General features: G+C 43.2%; 1 protein-coding gene across 4 annotated transcripts; it reads left to right on the forward strand.

Moving 5' to 3' along the window:
• The first annotated feature begins 805 nt into the window (after window positions 1-805).
• On the forward strand, window positions 806-19,148 carry LOC110504936 (sodium/hydrogen exchanger 6). Of its 4 annotated transcripts, none has more exons than XM_036969575.1 (16): window positions 815-1,517; window positions 3,696-3,895; window positions 4,545-4,622; window positions 5,089-5,165; window positions 5,290-5,402; window positions 5,686-5,791; window positions 8,460-8,601; window positions 9,545-9,650; window positions 9,777-9,865; window positions 9,988-10,101; window positions 10,295-10,406; window positions 14,588-14,741; window positions 14,948-14,978; window positions 15,087-15,190; window positions 15,504-15,609; window positions 15,893-19,148. In XM_036969575.1, exons 1-16 carry the CDS (start codon window positions 1,226-1,228, stop codon window positions 16,169-16,171), a joined length of 2,103 nt encoding a protein of 700 aa, XP_036825470.1. In that variant the 5' UTR covers window positions 815-1,225; the 3' UTR covers window positions 16,172-19,148. The 4 variants fall into 4 exon arrangements, with proteins under 4 accessions (XP_036825468.1, XP_036825470.1, XP_036825469.1 ...); XM_036969576.1 differs by having other exon boundaries at window positions 824-1,517; window positions 15,105-15,190; XM_036969573.1 differs by having other exon boundaries at window positions 806-1,517; window positions 9,545-9,865.
• The last annotated feature ends 1,652 nt before the right edge of the window (window positions 19,149-20,800 follow it).

Raw genomic sequence — 20,800 nt, forward strand, 5'->3', positions numbered from 1 at the left:
GTTTGCTGTTGACATGATGGTGGTAGGCCTGATCACCGATGATGATGAGACAGCCTACAGGGAGGAGGTCAGAGACCTGGCAGTGTGGTGCCAGGACAACAACCTCTCCTTCAACGTCAGCAAGATAAAGGACCTGAAACTACAAGAAACAGAGGGCCAAACACGCCCGCATTCACATCGATGGGGCTGTAGTGGAGACGGTCATAAGGTTCAAGTTCCTCTGGACCTTTCACTGAGGTCCTATCATGGTCCAAAAATACCAAAACAGTTGTGAAGAGGGTGAGACAAAAATTCATAACAACAAAAATAAGCTTTTTTTTTTTATCTTAATTTAAGTTTAGGGTTAGGCATAAGGTTAGCAGTGTGGTTAAGGTTAGGGTTTTATTTTTATTTTTAAGAAGAAAAATTGTATGGGCGGGGTTCATGACTTTGTGTCTGTGGTAACTAGTAACCATCGTACTACTAGAGTGACTTCTTTAACTTCCCTGTCAAAATCCAAAGCAAACTTCATAATAAGATTTCTGAACAGAAAAACTATATCTCAAGAGTTAATAATAATATATACATATCAATATATAGTTTGACACATTAATCACCACATTAATCACCAATACGGGCACATACAATTAGCAGCATTATCATATTTTATTTTCATCATCCGAAAATACTTTTAATTTGAACAACAAAAAATGCAATACGGAGACAAAAAACATTTTCCCTTCAGGAAGGGACAGAAGAGAGGAGGCTATTTTTAGAAGATTAAGAGTGGGACACCGATTGAATAAGATTTTAAATGTGATAGGAAAGCATCCAAAAGGAAAGTGTGATTATTGCCAGGAAACAGAGACCGTATTGCTACAGTGTGGGCAGTATCAGAGGAAAGAGAGAGGCTGAGATCTAGTATGAGGGAGAAGGGGATACAGGAAATTATTTTAAAGATTATATTGAGTAGAACTTTATTATATATAGTCTCAAATATGTTGTTATATGTTTTAAAAGCAACGGGGTGGCAGGTAGGATTTAGTTTCTCCCTGCCTCTGGCCCATACTCCAGTACAGAAGGTGGCGATAATGCACCATAACGTTTGATGTCAACCGCCGATAAACCCCACCGAAGAGAAGGGAAACATCAATCTACTGTTGCTGTCTCCGCTTAGTTATCTTGCATGAAATATACATATAGAAACCTTGAATAACGACAACGTAGCTACTAGCTTGAAGATTGAATGTTCAACATGGGTTACAATAAATTCAGAGTCAACGTAACTCGGAAGATGTCGAAGACGTTAGCCTTGACCGTTCTAACCTGTTTGTCGTTCTGCATCAGTGTTTGCAGGGCAGAGGATAGTGCCATGGAGAACATCGTAACAGAGAGGAAGGTTGAAGATAACCACAGACAAGACAGTGCCGACCTGCTGATTTTCATCATGCTCCTAACCCTCACGATTTTAACTATTTGGTTATTCAAGCACCGTCGTTTCAGGTTTTTGCATGAAACGGGACTAGCTATGATCTATGGTGTGTATGGGTGTGTATGGGTGAGAGGCCCACTTGTCAGGAGACTGCATGATGTCATTGATATTGTTATTACTCATCGTCATATTGTTATGTAGTTAGCTATACACGTTATTGCATGTTTATGTAGCACTTCTAATATATCTGTAGACTTCCAGTCATTGCGCTAACGCTAGTTAGCATTGTCTCGCGAAACTACCGCTAACTTCATCCATACTGCACGCAGAGACAAAAAAATGGTATCCACGAGTTCATCTGACTCTTGAGTAAGTAGAAGTACAAGGACTAACTCGCACAGTATTCCTTTAACATTACCTGGAAATATGCTGACAGTGTTGTCATTCCTATAGGGATGCGGTAGAGACAACACAATGCCTAGGTCTATGTGAGTCCTAGAATGGCTGTATCACTATGTTATACTGAACAAAAATATTAACTAAACATGCAACAATTTCAAAGATTTTACTGAGTTACAGTTCATACAAGTAAATCAGTCAATTGAAATAAATCCATTAGGATTAGGTGGATCTATTGATTTCACATGACTGGGAATACAGATATCTGTTGGTCACAGAAACCTTTTTAAAGTAGGGGCATGGATCAGAAAACCAGTTGGTGTGACCACCATTGTTTGCCTCGTGCAGCGCGATACATCTTGTTCGCATAGAGTTTGACTGGGTTGTTGATTGTTGCCTGTGGAATGTTGTCCCATTCCTCTTCAATGGCTGTGCGAAGTTGCTGGATATTGTCGGGAACTGGAACACGCTGTCATACATGTTGATCCAGACTGGTGATTATGCTGGCCATGGAAGAACTGGGACATTTTCAGATCCCAGGAATTGTGTACAGATCCTTGTGACATGGGGCCGTGCATTATCATGCTGAAACATGAGGTGATGAGTGGCACGACAGTGGGCCTCAGGATCTCATCACGGTATCTCACAGCATTCAAATTGCCATCGATAAAATGCAATTGTGTTTGTCGTCCGTAGCTTATGCCTGCCCATACCATAACCCCACTGCCACCATGGGGCACTCTTCACAACGTTGACATCATATACGTACGTGTCTGCCATCTGCCCGGTACAGTTGAAACCGGGATTAATCTGTGAAGAGCACACTTATCCAGCATGCCAGTGACCATCAAATGTTAGCTTATGCTCACTGAATTCGGTTATGACTCCGAGCTGCAGTCAGGTCGAGACCCTGATGAGGACGACGAGCATGCAGATGACCTTCCCTAAGATGGTTTCCGACAGTGTACGCAGAATTTATTTGGTTGTGCAAACCCACAGTTTCATCAGTTTTCAAGCTGGCTGGTCTCCGACGATCCCGCAGGTGAAGAAGCCGGATGTGGAGGTCCTGGGATGGCGTGGTTACACGTGTTCTGCGGTTGTGAGGCCGGTTGGACATACTGCCAAATTCTTTAAAGCGACATTGGAAGCAGCTTATGGTAGAGAAATTAACATTACATTCTCTGGCAACAGCACTGGTAGACATTCCTGCAGTCATCATGCCAATTGGACACTCCTTCAACTTGAGACATCTAGCGTTGTGTGACAAAACGGCACAATTTTATTGTCCCCAGCACAAGGTGTACCTGTGTAATGATCATTATTTTTAATTAGCATCTTGATATGCTACATCTGTTAGGTGGATGGATTATCTTGGCAAAGGAGAAATGCTCACTAACAGGAATGTAAACTAATTTGTGCACAAGATTTGAGAGAAATATGCTTTATGTGCGTATGGAACATTTCTGGGAGCTTTTATTTCAGCTCATGAAACATGGGACCAGCACTTTACCTGTTGCGTTTATATTTTTGTTCAGTGTACATCTCTGTTGTTGGGAAACAATATTCATGCCTGATCAGTTATGCGACTGTGTGCATGCACAAAACCCCATACCGTTCTGTGTTATTCACCCGGGAAGGTCCAACTTGCTTCAGTGTTTTACTGTAGTTTAGTGTAGTCCTCTCTACTACACACCATGCACTTCCCTGAAGCCTGTTACCTGGTTATTTATTTACAATTCACAAGGTGCTGCTGTACCAGCTTTAAGGGTGGAGAGGACAACTGTAAACCCAGTTAGCAGGGGTTGCCTTGTGGCATGTACTGTAGGGGCTTTCATAGGTGCAATTCTGTGTTTGTTCACCCTCTGTTCCCTCTCTCTCCCTCCAGGTGTGCTGGTTGGGGTGGTCCTGCGCTATGGTATCCACGTACCCCGTGACATTAGTAACGTCACCCTCAGTTGCCATGTCAATGCCAGCCCGCCCACACTGCTCGTCAACGTCAGTGGCAAGTTCTACGAGTACAGTCTGAAGGGTGAGATCAGCCCCTCTGAGATCAATGATGTACAAGACAACGAGATGCTTCGCAAGGTAGAGTCCCAAACAGATGTGGTCCTTGTTAATGTGATGCACATGAATGGCTTGACTGACCAAAACAGTGGGTGCTTACAGATGGCATGGTTGTTGTCTGAAAGTGTTTCTTCATATCTGAAGTGCTGTTTGGGAGGCTTAGTACGAATCAGGCAAGTAGGTGGCCGTTTGTTGACATATTTCATTCTCAATCTTTCCCTAGACATTCTCCACACTTACTCACTGTCTGACACACACTCATGAGACTGTGTCTAACTCGGAGCATAGCATGTGTAATCAGTCATGTCCTGAGGTAGCCTACAGAGCACTACTCTGTTCTATGCAAACACTGTGTCACCTGATCAGAGAAAATAAACATTCCTTGATGCCATTTAGGACTTAGAGTTGATGTCAGCCTAAAGAGGCTTGATCAGAACTAGGCCTAACGGTAGGACATTAGATTAACAAACATAACAACTAGCGCTATTTTCATCCATCAACACAATTGAAAAGGGATTTAGAACCCTTGTTAGTTATTATTACAGGTAGTTATAATTAGATTCAAACAAATAATAACATGTTTTATTCGTTGTAGTCCTCCATAGTCAGTGGGAGACTACAGTTCAGTCATGTAATACAATCCCTCTTGTGTTTTTCCTCTTTTCTATAGGTGACCTTTGACCCTGAAGTGTTCTTTAACATCCTCCTGCCCCCCATTATCTTCCATGCTGGCTACAGTCTGAAAAGGGTAAGACATGTAGTTAGTTGTTTAAAGATGCTCTATGCAGAAATCGCTCTGCCATTTCCTGGTTGCTAAAATGCTTAACAGTTTGCCTAATTTCAGTTTGTGATAAAACAAGCAAGTAGGTGTAGATAATCATTGTACCATCTAAACCATAGTTAAAAATATTTTCCATAACCACAAATATTGTATTTTCAGATGTTTGAAGCTGGTGTACAAAACCAAGAGAAAAAGATACAAAAACTAAACTTAAATATGGGGAGCATAGAAATAGTGTCCACAGAACAGATTTACCACTTCTTAGACTTGCTTTCAATGATAATGACAGATCTATAACACGCATTTCCATGTGAATTTGGTCAGGTCGCCCCAAAAGTGACATATTGTAGCTTTAAACGATAGTTAAATCACAGTGTTGATTTGTTCTTGGGTAATATTTAGGCCTAATCCTTCATCTAATTCTATCTCCCAGAGACACTTCTTCAGGAACATGGGATCCATCCTAGCCTATGCCTTTCTGGGAACAGTCATATCATGTTTCATCATTGGGTGAGTTCACACCCTGTATTATACATGTATCCATTACATCTGTGTGTTTATGCACCTTTAGGGTTTTGTGTGACATGTCAGAGAAATGCTCAGCTGAAGTAGTGTGATCTCTATCTCTGTACAGGTTACTGATGTACGGCTGTGTCACGCTGATGAAGCAAGTGGGACAGCTTGACGGGGACTTCTTCTTCACTGACTGCCTGTTGTTTGGAGCCATTGTCTCTGCTACTGACCCCGGTACAGACCCCGTTCACCTCAGTCACCTCTTTAGTACACTACATAATGGTCAACCGCTTGCTTCACTAGTAATATGCCTAGTCAGACATAGTTATTTAAAAGGTGATTTCCTGATTCACAAGCTGCAAAAACATGCACTGCCGCTAATTATTTCAGTGACTGGGAAAATGTGAGTTGTGGAATATAGCATAGGCTGATGTACACACCACCAATGATTTCTAACCTATAGGGCTCTATCTCTGTAGACAGTCTAAAGGTGGTTACTGTGTCTCTCGTCCTGCAGTGACGGTGCTGGCCATCTTCAACGAGCTGCAGGTGGACGTGGATCTGTACGTTCTGCTGTTTGGAGAGAGCGTTCTCAATGACGCCGTGGCCGTGGTGCTGTCCTCGTGAGTCCTCCGTCTTAACCCGACCCACCTGTCTACCGTCTGTCTGTCTGCGCCTGTATGTACACACTCACGTTGTGAGGTTTTGTGTTTATCTTTGGCTGACAAATCTCATCTTTCAACAGATGTGCTTTAAAACTGTTTTTTTTTATTTATTTTAAAAAATATATAATTTGTGCAGGGTAAGGGGGCGTTTAGCCTACACACCCACACAGGTTCATGGACATACGCACACAGACACCCTCAAACAACTTGTTGGTATGGATTTTCCTGTGTGTGACCTGGCACTATACCAATAACAAGCCAGTATTAATACTGTGGAATGTGTGAGGCTGACCTTTTGGTAACCCTAACCACCACATTCCCTCTGCCGAGAACTCTTAATATTTCAGAATTTGGTTGTGTTATGGTTGGCTCAGTGCGGGGGTGCGGCATGCCCCTGGAGCCAGTCAGTGGGTAGAGGGTGTGGCGGCGACGCGAGACACTCCCCTGAGCTGGTGTGCTAGCCCAGTGCTTTTGCAGTGGTTTCGTTTTGCGTCTTTAGAACATACACGGCAAATGACCAACCATTACACTCCAGATAGCAGATATGAACCACAGCACAAGTACAACCCAGCAAGGGATAGTTCACTCAAATCAAAGTTCGTCAGGTGTTTGCAGAACCTAAAAGTTGAGTATTGAGCCCACATTAGATCCAGAGGTATGCATTAGGGAAAATCTTGATGCACCAATTCAAACTGCAACCCAGTTCTGGTGGTATGAAATTCTGGTGATTTGCTGTTTGGGTGATACAAGTTTGTTGTTACGTCCAGTGGAGGCTGCTGAGGTTAGGACGGCTCATAATAATGGCTGTACTGGAGTCAATGGAATGGTATCAAGCACATAAAACCAAGTGGTTTCCATTCCATTGACTCCATTTGGATTTTGACATGTTATCTAACATCACTAATTCCAAGCTTCAGCTAATCTTTCACGAGTGGTTCCACATATTTTACCAGTTTCAAAATCTAGGCCTAATAGTTCCTCCAGTTTGAATTGAATAAATAGCTGTTGAAGTGTTTCTGCCAAAGTTCTTAAGGATTGATGTATCTAACGTGGTAGATGGAATACCTGAAGATGTATCTAACGTGGTAGATGGAATACCTGAAGATGTATCTAACGTGGTAGATGGAATACCTGAAGATGGATCTAACTTGGTAGCTGGAATACCTGAAGATGGATCTAACTTGGTAGCTGGAATACCTGAAGATGGATCTAACTTGGTAGCTGGAATACCTGAAGATGGATCTAACTTGGTAGCTGGAATACCTGAAGATGGATCTAACTTGGTAGCTGGAATACCTGAAGATGGATCTAACTTGGTAGCTGGAATACCTGAAGATGGATCTAACTTGGTAGCTGGAATACCTGAAGATGGATCTAACTTGGTAGCTGGAATACCTGAAGATGGATCTAACTTGGTAGCTGGAATACCTGAAGATGGATCTAACTTGGTAGCTGGAATACCTGAAGATGGATCTAACTTGGTAGCTGGAATACCTGAAGATGGATCTAACTTGGTTGCTGGAATACCTGAAGATGGATCGAACTTGGTAGCTGGAATACCTGAAGATGGATCGAACTTGGTAGCTGGAATACCTGAAGATGGATCGAACTTGGTAGCTGGAATACCTGAAGATGGATCGAACTTGGTAGCTGGAATACCTGAAGATGGATCTAACTTGGTAGCTGGAATACTTGAAGATGGATCGAACTTGGTAGCTGGAATTCCCATAGAACCCTCTAGCATAGCACATTGCTACTAAAATAGTTGCATCACGTACAGTACTTACTAGCAGATGTCCATACACAAATATTTACATACTGTAGTACAATCTCATCATTCCTTATTGAGTTCCATATAAAACTATGAAAGCAAGCCACAACATATTTGCCTAAGAGATCCATCTGCACTTCAAACAGACTGGGCATGCAAACGGTAGTACTATACAGTGTAGTCTCTGGCCACTAGGATCGTTCTGATCATCAGTTATGGGGTCCACTAGGATCGTTCTGATCATCAGTTATGGGATCAACTAGGATCTTTCTGATCATCAGTTATGAGATCCACTAGGATCTTTCTGATCATCAGTTATGGGGACCACTAGGATCTTTTTGATCATCAGTTATGGGGACCACTAGGATCTTTTTGATCATCAGTTATGGGGACCACTAGGATCTTTCTGATCATCAGTTATGGGGACCACTAGGATTGTTCTGATCATCAGTTATGGGGACCACTAGGATCGTTCTAATCATCAGTTATGGGGTCCACTAGGATCGTTCTGATCATCAGTTATGGGGACCACTAGGATTAAGCCCTCCCCAGGTCTGTAGGAATATACCATACCTTGGTTCTGATATCAATGGGTTGCAGATTATTCAAGACTTTCAACCTTCTCAGGATGGAAGCACATTATAAAGCAGCTCTCTAGTTCTGTAATTTTCCAAATTATCCATGTTTTCTTTAAGTATTCTGCAAGCAAAGCACATTTATTTCTAGGCTCCAGAAATGCTACAGTACATACCGGTATTTCATTTCCAGCCTTACAACACTTCATCCACCCACATAGGGCACCTGAACTGTTCTGTTCTGTTGTACCTTTTCTAATATTGAATGTGTTTGTACCAGGTCCATTGTGGCATACCAGCCGGAGGGGGACAACAGTCACACCTTCGAGGTGATGGCCATGTTGAAGTCCTTCGGGGTGTTCCTGGGTGTTTTCAGTGGATCCTTCGCCCTGGGGGTGGCCACCGGGGTCATGACAGCACTCATATCCTTTACGCAGTGATATACTTCCTGTGTGATTTGAGTGTCTAGAAATATATAGATTGATATAGCAATCACATCCAGGTTAGAAACCGATGGAAATGCATTTGTTCTTGTATTAGAATGTATGAAGTTGTGTTTTTTGGTATTATCAACTTGCTTGTTGCTATATATATATATATATATATATATATATATATATATATATATATATATATATATTAAACTTAAATCTCTAAGCTCTGTAAAAAAAACTAAGCAAAACAGATAAAACTGCCTTCTTCCATTTCAAAACTAGTTCACTGCAATTTTCCATTCCTCCATGAATTGTGGGAACTGAGAGTTGGCCACGCTCTCTGAGCCATTCTTCTCCATCTCTGCCATGGTGGCAATAGCTGGTGTATAGTGAGTTGTGTAGTATATACACTAAGTGTATAAACATTAGGAACACCTTCCCAGTATTGAGTTGCCCTCAACAGGTTTCAAGTGTTCCACAGGGATGCTGTTCCATTTTGACTCCAATGCTTCCCACGGTTGTGTCAAGTTGGCTGGATGTCCTTTGGGTGGTGGACCGTTCTTGATACACACAGGAAACTGTTGAGGGTGAAAAACCCAGCAGCGTTGCAGTTCTTGACACATTCAAAACAGTGCGCCTGGCACCTGCTACCATACCCCTGTTCAAAGGAGCTCAAATATTTTGTCTTGCCCATTCGCCCTCTGAATGGCACACATACACAGTCCATGTCTGGAGGCTTAGAAATCCTTCTTTAACCTGTATCCTTCCCTTCATCTACACTGATTTGAAGTGGATTTAACAAGTGACATCAATAAGGAATCATAGCTTTCACCGGGATTCACCTGGTCAGTCTATGTCACGGAAATAGCAGGTGTTCCTAATGTCAGTGTAGTGTTTCATGTGGTATTTTCTCCTTGACTGTTCTCCTCACGTCACTAAGTTCACTAAGCTGAGAGACTTCCATCTCCTGGAGACGGCTCTCTTCTTCCTCATGTCCTGGAGCACCTTCTTAATGGCTGAGGCCTGTGGCTTCACAGGTGAACCCTCATCTTACCGCAAAGCTACACTCAGGTCATGGTCCCACCCCACAGGTTATTTTTCATCACCCAGCTTATTACGGTTAATCACGATGTGGATGTGTCTGGTTAATGTTGTGTGTGCAGGTGTGGTGGCGGTGCTGTTCTGTGGGATCACTCAGGCTCACTACACCTTCAACAACCTGTCCCCTGAGTCTCAGGACAGGACCAAACAGGTGAGGACAACGTTTACCATGGCAGTTATTTACGGGCAAGCTACTCTGGACAGCAATGTCATCGGCTAAATATTGTTGGTCCGTCAGTGCCCCTTAAAGGTTGTTTTTGTGTTGTCCTGTAGTTGTTTGAGCTACTGAACTTCCTGGCGGAGAATTTCATCTTCTCCTACATGGGTCTGGCGTTGTTCACCTTCAAGAACCACATCTTCAACCCCACCTTTATTGTCGGGGCTTTCGTATCTTTACTCAAAACTATAATACTTCAATTAAAGCACTGTAGGGAGTTCATGTGGAGTATGGACTATATTGCATGTAAAGTTGGTGAAACCAGAAAGGTCATGGTAAGATTGCAAACATTCAGTAGACTGGAGGGGTATCTTTGTTTCTCTGGACTGTTTGGAGGCCTCCTTGACAGTGTTCCCCTCCCAGCTGGCAGTGTTCTTGGGAAGAGCAGCCAACATCTACCCCCTGTCCTTCCTGCTCAACCTGGGACGCAGGAACAAGATCAGCTCCAACTTCCAACACATGATGATGTTTGCTGGTACAGTGTGTGACGTGGTCAGACAGAGATCTGGCGCCACAGTTTGTTATTTTCCTTTTCTCATAAATTGCAGCTTACGTTCAGTCACCAGAATAAATAACTTTGTATTTACTTGAAGAGAAAAGGCGTGTGAAGTAAAATAAGCTATCCCTTTCTATCCAATTTCAGGGTTCCTGGGGATGAAATATCAGCCACAGTTATATATACAGTACCAGTCAAAAGTTTGGACACACCTACTTATTCAAGGGTTTTTCTTTATTTCTGACTATTTTCTACATTGTAGAATAATAGTGAAGACATTAAATGCTATGAAATAGAACATGTGGAAGCATGTAGTAACCAAAAAAGTGTTAAACAAATCCAAATATATTTTAGACTCTTCAAAGTAGGCACCCTTTGCCTTGATGACAGCTTTGTACACTCTTGGCTTTCTCTCAACCAGCTTTATAATGAATGCTTTTCCAACAGTCTTGAAGGAGTTCCCACATATGCTGAGCACTTGTCTACTTTTCCTTCACTTTGCGGTCCAACTCATCCCAAGCCAGGTCATCTGATGCAGCACTCCATCACGCTCATTGATCAAATAGCCTTTACACAGCCTGGAGGTGTGTTGGGTCATTGTCCTGTTGAAAAACAAATTATAGTTCCACTAAGCGCAAACCAGATGGAATGGCGTATTGCTGCAAAATGCTGTAGTAGCCATGCTGGTTAAGTGCCTTGAATTCTAAATTAATCACTGACAGTGTCACGAGCAAAGCACCCCCATACCATCACACCACCTCCATGCTTCATGGTGGGAACCACACATGCAGAGATCATCCGTTCACCTACTCTGCGTCTCACAAAGACAGAGTAGTGTCCTTTAGTAGTGGTTTCTTTACAGCAATTGAACATGAAGGCCTGATTCATGCAGTCTCCTCTGAATAGTTGATGTTGAGGTGTGGCTGTCCATCACTCTCCTTCTGCGTCTCACAAAGACGTGGCAGTTGGAACCAAAAATCGTACATTTGGACTCATCAGACCAAAATACAGATTTCCACAGGTCTAATGTCCATTGCTCATGTTTCTTGGCCCAAGCAAGTCTATTCTTCTTATTGGTGTCCTTTGGTAGTGGTTTCTTTGCATCAATTCGACCATGAAGGCCTGATTCACGCAGTCTCCTCTGAACAGTTGATGTTGAGATGTATCTGGTACTTGAACTCTGTGAAGCATTTATTTGGCCTGCCATTTATGATGCTTGTAACTCTAATGAACTTATCCTCTGCAGCAGAGGTAACTTTGGGTTTCCATTTCCTGTGGAGGTCCTCATGAGAGCCAGTTTCATCATACCACTTGATGGTTTTTGTGACTGCTCTTAAATGTTCTGTATTGACTGACCTTCATATCTTAAAGTAATGATGGACTGTCATTTCTTGCCATAATATGGACTTGATCTTTTACCAAATAAGGCTATATTCTGTATACCACCCCTACCTAGTCACAACACAACTGATTGGCTCAAACGCATTAAGAAGGAAAGAAATTCCACAAATGAACTTTTAAGAAGGCACACCTGTTAATTGAAATGCATTCCAGGTGACTACCTCATGAAGCTGGTTGAGAGAATGCCAAGAGTGTGCACAGCTGTCATCAAGGCAAAGTGTGGCTATTTGAAGAATCTGAAATATAACATATTTTTATTTGTTTAACACTTTTTTGGTTATTACATGATTCCATATGTGTTGAGAATGACATAAATATAAATTTTCAAAGTCTGCTGCCTCAGTTTGTATGATGGCAATTTGCATATACTCCAGAATGTTATGAAGAGTGATCCGATGAATAGCAATTAATTGCAAAGTCCCTCTTTGCCATGCAAATGAACTGAATCCCCAAAAAACATTTCCACTGCATTTCAGCCCTGCCACAAAAGGACCAGCTGACATCATGTCAGTGATTCTCTCATTAACACAGGTGTTGACGGTCTAAAGCTGGAGATCACCCTGTCATGTTGATTGAGTTCGTATAACAGACTGGAAGCTTCAAAAGGAATCATTGCTTGGAATCATTGTTCTTCCTCTGTCAACCATGGTCATCTGCAAGGAAACACGTGCCGCCCTCATTTCTTTGCACAAAAAGGGCTTCACAGGCAAGGATATTGCTGCCAGTAAGATTGCACCTAAGGGGCCTCCCTGGTGGCGCAATGGTCTAAGGCTGTGCCACCAGAGATTCTGGGTTCGCGCCCAGGCTCTGTCGCAGCCGGCCGCGACCAGGAGGTCCATGGGGCGATGCACAATTGGCCCAGCATCGTCCGGGTTAGGGAGGGTTTGGCCGGCAGGGATATCCTTGTCTCATCGCGCACTAGCAACTCCTGTGGCGCGCCGGGCGCAGTGCACGCTGACCAGGTGTTTCCTCCTCCAACACATAGGTGCGACTGGCTTCCGGGTTGGATGTGCGTTGTGTCAAGAAGCAGTGCGGCTAGGTTGGGTTGTGTTTCGGAGGACGCATGGATCTCGACCTTCGCCTCTCCCGAGTCCGTACTGGAGTTGCAGCGATGAGACAAGACCGTAACTAATTGGATACCACTAAATTGGGGAGGAAAAAGGGGTAAAAAAAGTGCACCTAAATCAACCATTTATTGGATCATCAAGAACTTCAAGGAGAGAGGTTCAATTGCTGTGAAGAAGGCTTCAGGGCGCCCAAGGAAGTCCAGCAAGCGCCAGGAACGTCTCCTAAAGTTGATTTAGCTGTGGGATCGGGGCACCACCAGTACAGAGCTTGCTCAGGAATGGCTGCAGGCAGGTGTGAGTGCATCTGCACGCACAGTGAGGCGATGACTTTTGGAGGATGGCCTGGTGTCAAGAAGGGTATCAAAGAAGCCACTTCTCTCCAGGAAAAACATAATGGACAGACTGATATTCTGCAAAAGGTACAGGGATAGGACTGCTGAGGACTGGGGTAAAGTCATTTTCTCTGAATCCCCTTTCTGATTGTTTGGGGCATCCGGTAAAAAGCTTGTCCGGAGAAGACAAGGTGAGCGCTACCATCAGTCCTGTGTTATGCCAACAGTAAAGCATCCTGAGACCATTCATGTGTGGGGTTGCTTCTCAGCCAAGGGAGTGGGCTCACTCACAATTTTTCCTAAGAACACAGCCATGAATAAAGAATGGTACCAACACATCCTCCGAGAGCAACTTCTCCCAACCATCCAGGAACAGTTTGGTGACGAACAATGCCTTTTCCAGCATGATGGAGCACCTTGCCATAAGGCAAAAGTGATAACTCAGTGGCTCGGGGAACAAAACTTTGATATTTTGGGTCCATGGCCAGGAAACTCCCCAGACCTTAATCCCATTGAGAACTTGTGGTCAATCCTCAAGAGGTGGGTGGACAAACAAAAACCCACAAACTGCAAGCATTGATAATGCAAGAATGGGCTGCCATCAGTCAGGATGTGACCCAGAAGTTAATAGACAGCATGCCAGGGCAGATTGCAACGGTCTTGAAAAAGAAGGGTCAACACTGTAAATATTGACTTTTGCATCAACTTCATGTAATTGTCAATAAAAGCCTTTGACACTTATGAAATGCTTGTAATTATACTTCAGTATTCCATAGTAACATCTGACAAAAATATCTAAAGACACTGAGGCAGCAGACTTTGAAAATGTATATTTGTGTCATTCTCAAAACTTTTGGCCACGACTGTATATAAAATGTTTGGGGAATAAAAAAAAAAATATCCTACCAATTTTTGTCCTAAAGCTTTAAAAAATATATATGTTCATTTATGAGTCTGCTTTTGTGTGTCCGGTGATTTAGGAGATGCTGTTTTGCTAATACAGTACATCCTTTATAGAATATGAATGTAGTTACTTGAGTCATACCAGCACCTATTGTTTCAATGACCCCTATGGACCTGTTTTAACTGATTGTCATGTGATCACTGTAATTGGAAATGTTCAGAGTTCCCACACCAGTGACGTTATCTAACAAAAAGCTATTTTTAGTGATATTACTTGTGGAGACACACACACACACACACACACACACAGTATTACCCCTCCTTGTTCCAGAAGAATCCAGGCTTCCAAGCAACTTTGCAGTATTTTGTTTTTTTGTGTGTTATTTCTTACATTATCCACAAGCATTTCACTACACCCGCAATAATATGTGTGTGACCAATGATTTGTCCTCCACAGGTCTGCGCGGAGCAATGACCTTTGCACTTTCCATTCGGGACACTGCTACGTACGCCCGTCAGATGATGTTCACCACCACCCTCCTCATCGTCTTCTTCACCGTGTGGGTCTGTGGAGGGGGAACCACTCAGATGCTCTCCTGCCAGCACATACGGTAGGTCCACCGCAGGGGGTCAAAGGTTAGGGATTTTCGGTGTTGGTGTCTGCCTATTTATTGTTGTTGCCTTCAAACGGAACCTTTGTTGATGTTTATTCTAATCGAGGATACACAAAGCACATAAGGTTGTCTGTCCTCAATATGATCTTCTGTGACCACTGGGATCTGGTCCACTCATTTATGTGTATCTGCGTTTCTAACAGTGTTGGAGTCGATTCGGACGCAGATAACACAGTGAGTATTAAAACTCTGAAAGTTGAGTTATTTGACTTGTATTTATTATTATTTGTTATTTGACTTGAATGCTGTAATCGTCTTGTTTTGAGTGGATCGCTGTATCAGTCTTGTGTGTCTGGTCAGATGAGCATGACAGAGGGATCAGAGCGGCGGAGCACCAAACACGAGAGTGCCTGGCTCTTCAGGATCTGGTACAACTTTGACCACAAGTATCCTTTGATGTCACTCCCGTCAGCTCACAGCAGACGGTGCTCCAGTGACCGATATTCATTTCACAGACAAAGCTTTTATGTTCTCTATCCAGTGTATTAAATCATGATTTGTCCTTCATAACCAAAATGATTGTGTGTGTGTGTGTGTGTGTGTGTGTGTAACTACTGCAATAACATACTAGCTTACAGCAGAGGTGTACTGAAGCAGAGGTGGATGGTTCTCCTATAGTAAGTCTCCCATTACATATTTGAGCAGTTTGTTTTGTTACTATGTGACACAGTTGAGGCCTTGACTCTACGCCCTCTCCAGCTACCTGAAGCCCATCCTGACCCACAGTGGCCCCCCACTCACCGTCACCATGCCTGCCTGCTGTGGACCGCTGGCCAGATGTCTCACCAGCCCACAGGCCTATGAGGTCAGGCCCCACAAAAACATGTGTTCCTATTAATCCTGTGACCCTGTTAGGGGGATTATGGTAATAGTGATGACATGTAGTGAGGAAGTGTTTTCTTCTTTGTTTTAATGAGTATCACAGCGGATAGTGTATATTTGAATGAACGCAAATGAAGAGTTGCTGATTTCATCAAAGCTAAAGAATTAGTTCAGTTATAGCAGGAGTATTTGATTAGTGAGAACAGTCATAATCAGAATGTCATCTAGTGGTAACCTATTTTGAAATGTTTCTTTCCTGCCACCAGAACGAGTGCCAGCTGAAGGACGACGACTCAGACCTCATCCTGACGGACGGGGACATCAGCCTGACCTACGGTGACATCACTGTGAGCACAGACGCCAGCGGTGCCCACACCAGTGCCGGGCCCGCGGGCACCACCTCCGCCGTCATCTCCGCTGACGACCTGGACCGCGAGCTGACGTACGGGGACCACGAGCTGGTGATGAGGGGTACTCGTCTGGTCCTGCCCATGGACGACTCCGAGCCCCCGCTCGGCGACCCACGACACCGTATGCGGATGTGAGGCGAAAGAGAGGCCAGCTAGCCAGATGACCAACTCACTCTACGTCCTGCTCCCCCGCAGGCTGCAGGAATTAGATCAACTAAGATCAGCAAGAGACTGGTCTCTCTGTCTCTGTCTCTGTCTCTCTCTCTCTCTGTCTCTCCTCTCCTCTCATACCGCTCCTCATCTCTTTCTCTCTCACCCACTGCCGCTCCTCCTTTGAGTTTCTCAAGTGGTTAATCCATGTCTACCTCATTATTCTTTGTTCATTTCTACTCCTGTCTCCATCATTATAATATGAATTATTTATTCATGTTTCCTTTTCTTTTGATTCGGTCAAACCGATATCTTTTCTCAGTTTGTCTTCTAACAGGACCACACTGAAATCACGTGGCAATCTGCTCACCGTAGCGCTGCAGCGTCGTCTATACGCATGCATTAGTCTGTATGTGGAGGTCACAGTGCAACAGCTAGCTTAACTAATACCATTTGTCTCTGTATCACAGGGTGCATAATACCGTTGTTGTTTTTTTATGCGTGGGGAGTGGGTAGGTCGAGGGGCTGACTGAGTTTTGTAGCCCTGTTTTGGGGTCTGATTCTGAATGTTGCTGCCTTCTCTGTGTGATCCAAGGGATGCTGGCTGACTTAGTGGCTCGGCGTTGCATTGTGTTGCTATGCATACGGTTAGAATCAAGTGCCTGAGTGACCAACAGTTTATGTTCCCTTTTTAGAAGTGATACACTCCTCCGTCCACTGGGTGGCGACCTCTCTACGGGTGACAGGCTGCCTGCGTTTTGAGCCTTTGCTCTGTAGATAGTTAAAGATGTTCTAGCCTGGTTCAACCAAGCTAACAATGTAATTCAGCTCGCTCTGTGTAACCTAGCACAAGTCTTGGATCTCCCACAATGACCTCAGACTGTGACTTTGGGAGGGTTTGACACCTTCTTTTAGAAGCTGATGTCACTCACCACAGAAGCAGAAAGAAGGGCTGTCGTTTCGAGTACGAGTTCTAGATCTCCCGTATGGTGGAAGTTGGTGCCATTCCTCCTCCATTGACATTTGATGAAAATTGAGTGCAGGCAGCCTGAAAAAACTTGCTGTATTTTGCAACATACTACAAGTACTTTAGCTACATCCTCGTTTTCACTGTAATTTTAATACTATTCACGTGTAACATGGTGTATATTTGACTTTAGGGATTGAAATGTTACTCAAATCAAACCGAGTGTGTACTTCTATCTGGGCTAAGTCCTTGCTTCCTATTGGCTAAGATCTATCTGCTTGAGTTACAGGAGTAGTAGCGGGAACATGTTACAGTAGCTCATAATTAAGGATCTAATCTGCTTTGTTTTTGGACCTCAGTTCAACTGTTAACTGCCTTGAGTTATTGACCATATTGTCCCTGGTACTGTATGACGTGACAAAGGATTGGTACGTACTATCAGAAACAACTTGAATAGGCCAGTTGGAATCATAACATTTAGATTTTAAATGATCCAAAACCACAGACATATATTTGTTATTGAAATGCTATGAAGATATGTTTCTAGCAATCATTTCTGTGTTTCTATGGTTCAGAGTAGATATTTAGAGAAAAGCTGGTAGGGATCAGTTGAAGAAAACGAAATGGTTGTAGAAAAATGTGTGTGTGCAATACTTTATTTGTGTAAAATAATCATACAATAGGTTATATTAGAGTCTAACGTATCCTATATGCCTCGCGCTACAATGTATGGGGGCTGGGTTGATTTATAGCTGATGTCTGGTACCAGAGTAGCTCCTTTGAGCTTGCTTGGCTACATGGGGGTTTGCTCTGTGACTGGTCTGGGATCAGTGGTGGCTGTTAATGTGGTGTAGCAGGAAGTGTTGACCGGACACCACCCTGACGACGCACTGTTGATGTGGATGGAATCAGGCCCTGTGCCAGACAGCATTACAGAGGGGGAGGGGGGGGGGGGGCAGAGTAGGAGGGAAGTACAAAGAGAGGGACAGGGTAGGAGCAGAGGAAAGGGAGGTAGAGAGAGAAATAGTGGACATTCTACCTATATTCAATGTTATTCACTTTCGCACCTGGGGAGGGAGGGGTAGAGGAGGGCAGTGTACCACTCAGCGTTATCTCCTGTTGTGCAGGAACCTCTGACGGCGTGTGGTCTCCTTTTTTTTACTTTTTTTTTTATCAAGCATGCCTCTTGACACCACAATGTGCAGGAAATGATTTTTCTTCCCACCATTTTATATATAGTTTATTTCCTCTATTTTGTTTATTCTTGATGAAGAAGGGAAATAAGGCGAGTGTTGGGGATGGCGCTCAGCATTTGCACTTGTCTTTTAAGAAACCTTTGTTTGAGTTAGATTTGTCTTGTAAGTTCCATTTGTCATGTTTGTGTTGCTGTTTTTAACTGGCTTTTGTTGGGGTTATGAAGGAATTGACATGAATCCCGTGAACTATGATTTATAGTAGAAACTCATGGAGTCATGTCATAACTGCCGGAGGTCACGAACTGAAGGGTGGTATCCATTGATGTACAGGTTGTTATGATCTATGTAACCAAGAGTAACAAGATTGGCCTCCTTGCTTTTCCGTGCCATTGACTCTGACTCTGTCTTCACTTTAAGGAAAAAAGAAATCAAGCAAGATCATGACTGTGTACCAGTCTATAACTAACATATGAAGTAATGTCAAAAAAAGACCCATTATAGGTCACCTTATACCTTGCCTGTACTGTTCTTACAGTATGTGTTCTATTGTTTTGAACGATGAATGGTAACTTGTAATTAACATGTTGACACTAGTCTGAAGTAGCTGACCAAAGGGGCTTGTTGTACTCTGTGTTTTCAGACTGTCCGATGTGTTTATACTGCTACTTCGCTGTGTGTGTCACACTGTGCTTCCTCAGTGTTGCAGGTACTGACTGTTTACATCTCTGTAAATATTCTCACCTGTTCAAGTTGCGTGCAATGGTCAATAAACAAAGCCTGTGCTTTTGATTGAACCCTCTGTAATGTCTCCTTATTGACCTGCTGATTTCACATCAACATGATGATGTTGACACGGTCTGGTTTGCCTCTGAACATGTCCTGGTGGATAAATGTAATGTTAGTTAATAGCTTACCAGATCCAGAAAGTCCAGTCCTGACCTTCCCCTAAGGTTTGGCCGGGAATGAGAACAGGAAAAACTGAATTCATCCCAGTAATTTCTCCACCAGCCTTGGCCTTCAACCCCTAACAGTGTATCACATTCCCCCTATGGACAGTCTCAACCGTCTCTTTTATATTTTTCCACCTCTCCATAGAGAATAGCCCATCCTTCTCATGGACTGACAGGCTGAGGTGGAGTAAGTTTTCCTCCCAGGGCAGATGTAGATATGAGAGGTGCACTTGGAGATTTTCCTGACCAAAAATAAGATTGTCACTAGTTACAACAGCCACAAAGTCAAAATTGGCTATAATATAAATAAATGATGAAAACAGAAATGAGCTTTTAGGTCTTTATTTAAGGTTAGGGTTAGGCATAAGGCTAGCTGTGTGGTTATGGTCTGGGTTAAGGGGATACTCTGGGATTTTGGCAATGAGGCCCTTTATCTACTTCCCCAGAGTCCGATGAACTCGGATACTATTTCTATGTCTCTGTGTTCAGTGTGAAGGAAGTTGGAGGTAGTTTCACAAGCCAATGCTAACTAGTGTTAGCGCAATGACTGGAATCCTATGGGTGCAAGTACCCATAGACTCCCAGTCAATGCGCTAACGCTAGTTTGCATTGAATCCCAAAACTACCTCTAACTTCCTTCATACTGAACACAGAGACATAAACATGGGTTCCACATGTTCCCATGTACCTCTTTTTAAGTTTTTTGTTTAAAAATCCTATTTTAAGAAGATACATTTTAGAAACAGGCCGGGTTTATCCATTTCTGAAGAGTGACGACCCAAGAATATATAGGACTAGGAGTTTTCCCTAGTCATGAGACATTACTGTCCTGACCCTAACCATAGTCTAGGGATAGACATTTCCCATTCACCATTCCAGGGTGGAGATGTGTTTCAGATGAGAGGCGACTCTCTACTGCCAGATTGTTAGGCGTTCTCCCTCCAGCACATTTCCCCAGTATCAGGATACATTCCTAATAAGGGCAGAACTCCAGAATGCCTGTTTGGTTCCATTACAGCACAGGGAGGAAATATCAACTTTATTAAAGGGAGACTGGGACTGCCTCATGTTCTCTTGAGGGTCTTTAGCACTTTCTCTCTCTCTCTCCTCCTCCTCTCTCCCTCCCTCCTTCCCTCCATTGTCTCTCTCACCCCCTTTTCTTCTCTCTTTCAATTCAATTTCAATTGACATTGGCATGGGAAACGTGTTAACATTGCCAAAGCAAGTGAAGTAGATAATAAACAAAAGTGAAGTAAACAACAAACATGAACAGTAAACATTACACTTGGAAGTTCCAAAAGAATTAAGACATTTCAAATTAAGACATCTTTATACAGTTTTGTAACAATGTGCAAATAGCTCAAGTACAAAAGGGAAAATAAATAAACAAATATGGGTTGTATTTACAATGGAGTTTGTTCTTCACTGGTTGCCCTTTTCTTGTGGCAACAGGTCACAAATATTGCTGCTGTGATGGCACACTGTGGTATTTCACCCAGTA

The sequence above is a fragment of the Oncorhynchus mykiss genome, chromosome 31 (genome assembly GCF_013265735.2).
Source record: "Oncorhynchus mykiss isolate Arlee chromosome 31, USDA_OmykA_1.1, whole genome shotgun sequence".
Taxonomy (NCBI): domain Eukaryota; kingdom Metazoa; phylum Chordata; class Actinopteri; order Salmoniformes; family Salmonidae; genus Oncorhynchus; species Oncorhynchus mykiss.